The 10,940-nt window shown below is 42.8% G+C and overlaps 1 protein-coding gene across 1 annotated transcript in view; it reads right to left on the reverse strand.

Annotated features, from left to right (window-relative positions):
* Positions 1-10,703, reverse strand: part of LOC138768814 (sialic acid-binding Ig-like lectin 13) — a 32,287-nt gene extending 21,584 nt beyond the window's left edge. The window contains exons 1-4 of the mRNA XM_069946769.1: positions 10,634-10,703; positions 8,941-9,056; positions 4,771-5,139; positions 856-1,119 (exon numbers count right to left, since the gene is read on the reverse strand). Coding sequence (XP_069802870.1) covers positions 856-1,119; positions 4,771-5,139; positions 8,941-9,007 — 700 coding nt within the window. The 5' untranslated portion in view covers positions 9,008-9,056; positions 10,634-10,703. The remainder of the gene's footprint in view (positions 1-855; positions 1,120-4,770; positions 5,140-8,940; positions 9,057-10,633) is intronic.
* Positions 10,704-10,940: the final 237 nt, after the last annotated feature.

The raw sequence follows: 10,940 nt of genomic DNA on the forward strand, positions 1-10,940 counted from the left end.
ACGTCCATAATTCGTATATATAAGTTCCTAGACTGAAGGGGCTTTAAATGTGTGTGGGACCGCTCCAATGTGGACTGTCCCACTCACATCAGTGTGGCCGGCTCCAGAGCTATCAAGCAGCTGCCTTTCATTAACCCCCTTAAATGCAGCGATGCATTGCGATCGCAGCGTTTAAGGTAGTCGGTGACAGGACAAGGACTTGTACCATCAAGCGGGGGTAAGCCACTTACCTTCATCCTGTGGGATCTTCGATCTGTGCATAGAGTCTGCTCTATACTCCTACTTCACTCTCCTACTTCCGCCCTCTGCCCAAAGAATGTATGGGTTCCACGGGCAGTGCGCTGGGACAAGCGGCGAAATCCGCCACTAGTCCTCTGTGTGTTTTCCTCAGTGTACATATACCATAAGGGGGAAATTTATCAAAGGGTGTAAAATTTAGACTGGTGCAAACTACCCACAGCAACCAATTACCGCTCAGCTTTAGGCAGTGCTGAAAGGAAAGCTGAGCTGTGATTGGTTGCTGTGGGCAGTTTGCACCAGTCTAAATTTTACACCCTTTGATAAATCTCCCCCTAAGAGTCTAGACCTATTAGAGCAGTGGTTCTCAATTCCAGTCCTCATGGCCACCAACAGTTGATGTTTTGAGGATTTCCTTAGTATTTTACAGGTGTTATAATTATACTCGGTGCATCAGGTATTATCACAGGTATCTCTGTATGGGATAGCCTTAAAACAGGACCTGTTGGTGGGCCATGAGGACTGGAATTGAGAACCACTGTAGAGGACTAGAGGACCATTTGGTACTTTGTTTGTCCTCCCTGAAGGCTCATATCTATAAATATAATATTTACTTACAGCAGACATCAAGAAGAATGGTTTTCTTAGTTGTCTTCCCCTTGGAGGTTATCATCTCACATGTGAGGGTTTTCTGGTGATCATCTAGAGATGGGGTAAATGTTATAGTAGGTGTATTCTTCCAGATGCCGGACACATCGCTCTTCTTCCATTGGATAACTAAGGATGTGGCAGAGCAGTTCCCAGGAGGAGAGCAGGTCACTGTCTTATCTATACCAGCAGTCACTGTCCCAAGATCTGAGATGACTGGTTCTTCTGTGAGATCTACAGGATGAAGAACCAGTGAGATATAAGATGTAATAAAGACTTATGTCAATTAATCATCCCAGCAGCAATAAGTCCACGTTGTTATTCTGTAAGGTTTTATACGATTGGTCACAAAGATATAAATAAACAATATAAAAGGAAAATACTGTATGAAGATCTTTCTAATGTTTATTCTGCTGTGTAGTAATAACGTAAAGACTGGACTATCTGGGGTAACTAATGCCAGGCAGCTGCTGCCAAGCCAAGCATGGCATGCACATGGAATAAAAGCAAATGGAAACATTTTGTGATTACATAAAGGATTCAAGAATTATATTTTTGTTCTTTCTTAGTTCAATTAAAAACAGATTTTTAACATTTCATTATCATTTTAGAAATTAATTTTTTACTGCATTTTGAAGTATTTCCAAACTGGGCATTTATAGGAATAGGATTAGTGTTTCTTTATTCTTTTCTAGATTTCTGAATATTCCTTTATTGTATGACTGCAGAATAAGATTAGTCAGGTTGTTTGTAGCTGGAACACATGTAGACATATCAATCTTTAGAGCTACAGACAGAATAAATATATTTTCTGTAAAGTCCAGCCCTGCAGATCATCACTTCTGCTTCATGAGGTTCTAATTAGAGATGCCTAAGCAAGGACACCCAAATCCGAGTGTTACCTGAACCCTAAGGTTAGGCTTGGATTTGGATGGAACCAAAACTTTTTCAGGCTCGCCTTGGCAAACCTTGGTAAAATGGCGCTGGCTACATTGCAGAGCAAGAAACCAGGAAAAAGAAGAGGAAATAACATGATCATTGCAACTGGCAGCAGCAGGAAAGCCCCATAGCCATCTGGAGGCACATACATTACTGTCACAGGCCATATAGAAGCTGGCGGCCATCTTGACAGTGGCTATTTTTAGGAAGATTACAGTGTGCACAGCAACAGAGAAGGCAATACAACTGACCGAGTACAGATCGAGTAGCAAGTACAAGAAAAACACTAAAACAATATATGTAGTACAATGCGCATATACCAGGTGAGTGAATGGGAATACACTCATATGTAGAAGTACAGTCGCTGGAACATACGTAACAGACAAGCATAGATACCATTCAGTCAAACATTGGGAGTGAGATATCATAGATCAGGCAGTAGCTGGAGTAGAGGAGATGACCAGTAACTGACACAGGATCATAGGTAGCTTAGAGGTATAGTCCAACTCAAGGCACCAGTCGCGGATGAGTAACCTAGAAAATGGGCAAAGTGGCGTAGCAGTAAGGATAGGTTTGCACTGCGTTTTTTGAAAAAAAACGGATGAAAAACTGATGAAAAAAAAGGATGCATTTATGTGCATCCGTTTTTATCCGTTTTTCCATTGACTTCCATTGTAAAAAAAAAAAAAAACAATCAAAACGGATCCGTTTTTTTTTTTTTACAATGGAAGTCAATGGAAAAACGGATCAAAACAGATGCACACAAATGCATTTGTTTTTTTCATCCGTTTTTTGCAAAAAAAAACGGATTGTAAAAACGCAGTGTGAACCCAGCCTTAATAGCAACATTCAGAGAACAACAAATAACAACAAAGGCGCTGTCAGCGCCAACAAGAAACTGCTAATATGTATAAGCAGTAAAAACTGGTGAGGGCACAGTGTTCAGCTGATGCCGCATCTCGGGTCAGATCAGATGTAGTCAGACTGTAGTGAGTCAGCAAAATACCCGCACCGAGTAGTTGCGAGGATTGTGTTAAACGTCCTGCTGGAAGGAATGAGTTCCAAAGACAGTCAAGGGCCAGAGGGTAGTGATTAGTGGTGGGTAAGAGCGAAGCAAGTTAATGCCTTTCTCGATGGCCCGGATCGCCCATGATGAATTCACAGTCACATAGGAGACCTCCAAGTATAGGCTATATGTCTCTCTCTCAAAACAGTAGTGATTGTAGATTGAGTTTTTCGCCATCGCATGGTAGCAGCAGAGAGGTCCAAGAAAACTGAGATGATTTTATACTGGGCAGGCATGGGTACTTTCTCCCTCAGGGCGCTAGTAGTGCAGACCTAACATGCAAATGATGAACACGAACTATGGTGTCCCTGGGACTGTCCCTTGGTATGTTCCTGTGTCTGGGGAGCCTGCGCACCCAGTCTATCTCCAAGTCTCTCCAGGAGCAGTCTGGAAGCATAATTTTAAAGAAGCGTTGCACATAACCTGGTAGGTCAGCCACAGAAACATCCTCCGCTATGCCCCTTACTTTAATATTATTTAACCTGGATCGGTCTTCTAGAATTGTTAGATTGCTCTTTAATTGCATATTCTCCGCTTCCAGGACAAGAGTTAGACAGGGAGGTTCAGGCGTCAGCCATATCAGTCACTTTAAGTTCTACCTGTTGAACCCGGGATTCCTCTGCGTCCACAACTTGCTCAATGCCAGCGGAGGCCAAATGCAAGCTCCGCAAGCTAGAGTGCCTGAAAGGTAGGAGGACTCGTTTTAACGAAGCAGAAGTAATTGGTGTGTCTTCAAATGGTATAGCATCCAAGCAGTCCTTGTCCTGCCAGTCAATGGTTTCAGTAGTAGATGCAGCTGCGGTACCAGCAGGAATTACAGGGTTAATAGGAGCAGGGGTTGTCAGTGCGGGGTTGCTTGTATAGGGCGCAGAGTGACCCGAGGATGTAGGCTGTAAAGGTTTTGGATAGTCTCCCCCCTTCTCCGACTGCTGCTGCGATGAGGAAGCTACAGAAGAGGACCTGGACTGTAATGTAGATTCAAGCGGCTCGGGTCTCCGAGTCGGCTGTAGCTGGGGTTTATAGGTCTCTTGCACTCCTCTCGATCCTCCAGAGAGTCGGATAAAAGGTGATACATGCAGAATTTTCGGTCAAGAAGCAGTGTAACAAAGTGGGCTCATCATCGGACCAGCCACAGGCGAGTAAGGATCTCGTCTTGTCGTTTCTGCTGGCGTAGTGCAGGGGTAGCTTGGGTCTTTTGTAACTGCGTAGGCGTCGCCATCTTTGCCAGCAGCCGGTTCCGAGGAGGCTCTGAGCGGAGTCACATAAGGTATCTTGGGCGCTCGTCTGTGCATTTTCTGCTGCTGATAGGAGTCCAAGAAGTAAATCCAGCAAGAGTATTCCAAAGAAGTAGATTTTGGGTGCTGTAGGTCGTAGTTTCAGTCGCTGAGACGGGAGCTCGCAGTACACACGTCTGGTCCCGACGGCTTCCAGCCATGCCTCCCCGGCTGAAGCGTTTTAAGTGACAAGGCAGCCGAGTCTCAGCTCATTGTCTCATCACCATCAGAGTCAGCAGCCGTAGCACTCAGCAAGGGACAGAATTATACAGGCGGGGAGAGCTAAGGATTATTTTGCTTTAGAAGAGCTTCACAGTACTTAAAACACTCTTAGATTAGCCAAAAGAGTGTTGCGAGGCATTTTGGAGTGTAAAATACTGTTAAACACATGTTTTAAGCCATTTCTCTATGGTTACTTGAGACCTGTTTTGGGTCGAACCAAATTTTCAAGTTCTGAGCCTTCTTATACCTTCTATTAATGATATATGAGATGTATAGCCCAGTCACATATAGCACATGTATATACAGCAGTCACATATAGCACATATAGAGCCCAGTGATATCAGATATCAGTTTTGCAGGATCCTGCACATCACTCACACTTACCAGTCACTGTAATAGTGGTTGTTACTTCTCTGTAATAACTATATTTCACTGAACTGTATTTGCTTCCTTCAAATCTAAAGAAATATTTCCCCTCATCTTCTCTCCCGGCATCAGTTATGGTCAGGGTGCAGTCTCCAGTATCCGGATTTCCCCTCAGATGGAAGTTTGGTTTCTTCACATCACTGGATTTATCATTAGTGGCCACAATATCACCTGTATGGAGAGGTGGCCGTCTCCAGTATCCAAATGAATCCCTGAATGTATTTGTATTATTAGCAGTAAAGGTACAAGGAATGGTGACACAGAGACCCTCCTGGACACTGACACTGGGAGACACTTGGATAGAATAGCCAGCGAGACATGTGATACCTGTAGAAAGATAAAGGATGGAACTGATTACATATCAAGTATCACAGGTAGCATAAGTCCCAAAAAGTTTACAAAATTTGTGTTTTTAATCTATATCTATTCTTTTAAAATTCTATAAATCTCAACATAATCTTAATGAATATACATTACTTACAAAAAAATTAGGGACATTTGGCTTGCAGATGGATGAATCTATGTTCACCCACCGTCAAAATGACGGTTAGATTGGACAGTCGTTATTTAACACCACATAATGGCCGTCATTTTCCGTTAAATGGCAGACGTCCACTAAAAAGGCCTTCGTGAACAAATCCTTAACCCAAAATGCAGTGTAATCTTTACAGGTGAACTTAATGTGACCTTCCCAAAAAAAGATACAGAGACTGGAAGAGTCACAGAAAGGCATAAAAGTGGACATCCTTTGGCTAGGTACTATACTGATGACAACTTCATTGTGAACAAAGAGTTACGTCCAGTGGCGTAGCTACCATAGAGGCAGGGTAGGCAGTTGCTATGGGGCCCGTGCGGGAGGAGAAGGTGAGAGCATGTGTCCTTCTGCTTAACCCCTTATGTACTGCAGTGTGTAAGGGACCCAGTGTTTACTTTCATGCTGCAACACAAAAATTGGGTTAGCAAGCAGAATGATCCTCTGATAACTTCTGACCTCTGTTCTCCAGCTGTGCCATCAAGTAGGAAGAGGTCAGGGGTTATCAGGGCACAAGCAATAAAGCAGATATATTCTTGTCTTCTGAACATTCAGTCACTCACACACTGCAGTACATAAGGGGTTAAGCAGAAGGTAGTCTGCTCATGCACCTATCTATTTAACCATAAGGGCTCCAAATGGGGCCTTATAGGTAAAAACAGTGGACTGACAGAGCAAGCAGCCATTGGCTCTCTGCTCTGCCAGTCACTCTTGTGGCTGCAGCCAGGATTCTGCCTCTGGCCACAAGAGATTTTATCTTTTGGCCACATCACATAGCTTGACAAAGATCTCATTGAGAAGATTGAAACATTGCATGTTGGGTGAATAAACAAAACCACTTTTATTCACTTACTTTTGGAGTGCCGCCTTGTTCCTATCTATCTATCTATCTATCTATCTATCTATCTATCTATCTATCTATCTATCTATCTATCTATCTATACATACATATGCAGTGCTTTGTGTTGTGCATAGGGGAGGGGGGCCCTTTAAAATGTTTTGCTATGGGGCCGCGTGAATCCTAGCTACGCCCCTGGTTACGTCAGACCATTAAAAACCATTTACATGAGACTGTTCTGTTTGGTAAATGATCTGCAAGGTACCTGATCACACCACCAGGCACAGATGTCCTCATCTTGAATGGGCCAGGGAGCATGGACAAGGGACCAGTGGGCCTCACGGCTGTTCACTGATGAAAATTGATTCACACTGAGCAGAACTGATGGCTGCCAGCATTGTGGGAGATATCAAGGAAAGCCCTTCTCTCCTTATAGGTGTGGCAAATACTAGAATGGAGAACCCATTACAATCTATCCTTTGGTGCTCCTTATCCTCTATGCTAGAGAATTATACACTTCTTACAAAAACTTTGGAATACTTGGCTTGCAGGGGAAATTTATAGAAAACCTAAAAAGTTCCCCGTCCAGTGATATTATATCATGGGGTATTAAGTATAAGCAGTATTGATGATTTCCTCATCTCATACAATTTACTGAAACAAAGGCTGACCACAGTGGTGCGTATATCCCAACATGTCGCTGTCTCTATAACTTGTCATGTGCCCTTGAGCATCAATTACAGCTTGACAATGATGTCTCCTGCTGATCACAAGTCATCTTATAGTCTGCTGAGGCATGGCACCCCTCTCTTCTTGAAGGGCGGCCCTCAGGTCATTGAGGTTCTTGGGTGCTGAGTTACGAGCCTCTACACAACAATTTGGCTGATCCCATAGGCTTTCTATGGGATTTTGGTCTAGAGTGCAGCCGCTCATTGTGAGGTCCCCCAGTCTTCAGCCGCCGTTCCTTAACCCCTTAAGGACTGAGCCAATTTTCATTTTTGCACTTTCGTTTTTTTCCTCCTTGTGTTTAAAAGGCCAAAGCGCTTGTTATTTTTTCACCTACAGACCCACATTGGCCCTCATTTTTTGCGTCACTAATTGTACTTTGCAATGTCAGACTTAATTTTTGTATAAAAACAAGCTGCAAAACCATTAAAAAAAATATACGTATGGTGGAATTGAAAATAAAATGCATTTTTTTTAAAATAATTGTGTGTGTGTGTGTGTGTGGGGGGGGGGGGGGAGGGGGTGTTGTGTTTACGCCATCTGCCCTGTGGTAAAACTGACGTGTTATATATGTTCCTCAAGTTGTTATGATTACAACGATATGTTACTTGCATAACTTTTATTTTATTTGATGGCTTTTGAAAAATTTTGAAAATTGCTTTATGACCATGCTTATAGCGCTTTTATCCTTTGGTCTATGGGACTATTTGAGGTGCCATTTGTTGCCCCATGATCTTTTCTTTCTAACCATACCTTGTTTGCGTTTTTTCCGACTTTTCAATCACTTTTTATTAAATTTTTTCTGGATTTGATGCGACAAAAAATGCACAATTTTGCACTTTGGAATTTTTTTCGTGCTTACAACTTTACTCTGCGAGATCAGGAATGGGATAAATTAATAGTATCGGCGATTACGCACGCGTCAATACCAAATATGTTTATTTTATTTATTTATTTTTATTTATTAAATGGGAAAAAGGGGGTGATTTTGACTTTAAGGGAGGGGATTTTTTATTAATAAAAATATAAAAAAAACCTTTCACATTAATTAGAAGCCTTCTGGGGTACTTTTGTATACACAGTACTCATCTCTTGTTGAGATCAATGCTGTGTATATTATAGAGCACTAATCCATTGGACCAGATCTATAGAATACCGAGTCGGGACCAGCGTCATTCCGAGGCTGAGGCCCGGCCGGATAAGAAGAGAGGGATCCTCACCTCCCCCACTAGACCACGAAGGAGAGGCTATGGAGGGCATTTAAATGCAGCTGTCATGTTTGACAGCTGCATTTGAATGTCCTTTTTAGCAGGCGCGGCGATAGCCGCCTTCCTGGGCTGCAGAAAGCAGTGGGCCCCTCTCTCTTAACTCCCCTAACGGCACCATGACGTATGAGATATTTTTATTTTCAAGATGGCATCTTACATAATGTAAAAAAAACCCTTACAATAAAGAACTTTTCCTTTTCTACAATTCTCTATACTCACGTATTTACAATATGAGCTTTAATCCTCCATATAACACTTGCATCTTTAGGCTATGTTCACATTCAGTAAGAGACCGGCCGTTCTGTGACCCCGGGTGATCTTTCCGGTCGGAGTGTTCAGATGTGGGCGCATCAGCTCGTGCCTGCATCAGAACCTCCCGCAGCACATAATGAAGCAAGCAGCCGGAGCCTCTCGCTTCATTGTGTGAGCTGAAAGGTTCTTTCTGCGTTCGCAATTCACTGAATTGCGGCCGCAGAAAACTGACATGTCAGTTATTTGCGGCCCCGTACGGGATCCCGGCTGGAGCATATACGATGTGTATACGCTCTGGCCGGGATCCCACAGAAGGTAAGGCTATGTCCACACCTCATAAAGTACGATTGCAACAAGGGCCGTACTTTTACGTAGTGTGAACATAGCCTTAACCCTTACATCAAACATAGACCTGCCCTGTGTACTGGAGCTCCCTCCCCCTTTCCCCCCCCATCTACATTACTCAAAAGCAAAATAGAACTATCACCGGGATATCAGTATATTGTACTTACCTTTCCATACGAGAGGGAGGATAACCACAAGCCTGACCCACATGCTGCTGGGCTTTATCTGCCCCATCCTGATACTGAGATGGATCCTCGGCTCAGATCAGTATGGATTGTAGATTCTATGGAACAAATCAGATTTGACTTGTCATATTGTTCTTTGACAATAAATTGGAAGTAAAATAATTGGCAGAAGATTTTATATTACTATTATTACATCATATCCCTGATGTGGATTCACTATATTACCCTGATTAATATTATACTATAATTATTGTTTCTATGTACAGTATTTTTATACTGATATTTCTACAGGCAATAGCTGGCGCTAAATACAGATTACAATATTGGACCCGAATAGCAAGCCCGAGTGTGTGGCATTTGAATACCGGTGACTGAAAAAATTGGATACAGTCCTAGAAAGAACTGGAAAACATGTATACTGTACAGTCATAGGCCATAGGCTGTATCCATGTTTTCCAGGACTCCTTATGGATGCATCCAACTTCTTCAGCCAATGGTAATCAAAGGCAGAATGATCAGACTAGAGCATGTTCAAACAGCGCTTATCTCTAAACCCTATACTATACAAAAGACCGTAGCACTCCAATAAATGTGAAAAACATGTCCATGTCAGGAACTGTCCAGAGCAGGATAGGTTTTCTATAGGGATTTGCTGCTGCTCTGGACAGTTCCTGACATGGAGAGAGGTGGCAGCAGAGAGCACTGTGTCAGACTGGAAAGAATCTACCACTTCCTGCAAGACATACAGCAGCTAAAAGTATTCATCTACTATCTATCGATCTATCTATCTACTGTATATGAATGTCATGTCAATCTATATTTTGGAAATACCTTGGTTTAAGAGCATTGCTTTGGTGTAAGAGCTCCCTGTACTGGGTGGGAGGTGGAGTGGTGGAGGGGCATGGTCTGTATAGCGGGGTCTACAGCACTGTACTCTTACCCAGGAAGTCTCCCTCCCCTTCCAAATCATAGCAGATCCACTTCAGGCTGGGGCTTGCATCATGGGAGCAGGCTATAGACTATCTTTCAATAGCTGTAACCCCTCTCTTGCCGGACAGAGTGCTGCATTTATGTGCCCACATCTGCCTTGCTCATTCCTTCATGCTCCCTGCAGTCCTTGTGTTTCCCATCCTCTCCATAATGTGCCTGCACTTACACTCAGCTATACACACTGCTGTATAGAAAAGTTTCTGTCACTGTCCTCCGGCAGACCTGTGTGATTCTCACTTCCTGATTGGTCCATGCTGAACACACACCCCTTTACCATTGCTGTCATGTGATCACACAGACCTCTGACAGCAGCCCTGCTTCTCTAGTCTAGCCTGCTGCATTATGGGGATCTGTGGTTCCATCCTGTATCTACAACCTGCTGCAGTGTTATCAGGTTTATGCAGTTACTATACATTATACACATTATGCTGATTGCTATACTGTACAGTAACTTATAATATCACATATTCGGCTGTTTCTAAATGTTTGTTTCATTTGTTTTACATGTTTTTCAGAATAAAAAATATTATATTTAGGGTGTGGAACCAATTTTCTGCATTTCAATTAGTTCTTATGGGAAATTTTGCTTTGGTTTAAGAGTGGATGTGGATAACAAGCACGAATTATGCTCGTAATCCAAGGCACCACTGTACTGTACATTGGAAATGAACAAACACAAACTCACCTTGTATAGTATAATCCCTGGCGGCACTGGCTGCCCCTCTACGCTGTCACCTCCACACCGACAGCTTCTCACAAGGCTTCTCTGGTGTCGCTCACCAGTAACCTCTTTCCTGCACTTATTGCCCAATATCTCTCTGTATTGTAACTTCCTCCCGGCTGTTCTTCCTTTTTTTTTTTGTGCAAAAATTTGTCCAACAATAAACTCCCCACTGCCTTACAGAAATATCTAGCCTTGAAAAAGTGTATTTTTTTCTCTCCTTTTTTTTCTTTTAATTATAGGCCAATATGTTCTAGGGGTTTAGCTGTTT

Source organism: Dendropsophus ebraccatus, chromosome 12 (assembly GCF_027789765.1).
Source record: "Dendropsophus ebraccatus isolate aDenEbr1 chromosome 12, aDenEbr1.pat, whole genome shotgun sequence".
NCBI classification, from domain to species: domain Eukaryota; kingdom Metazoa; phylum Chordata; class Amphibia; order Anura; family Hylidae; genus Dendropsophus; species Dendropsophus ebraccatus.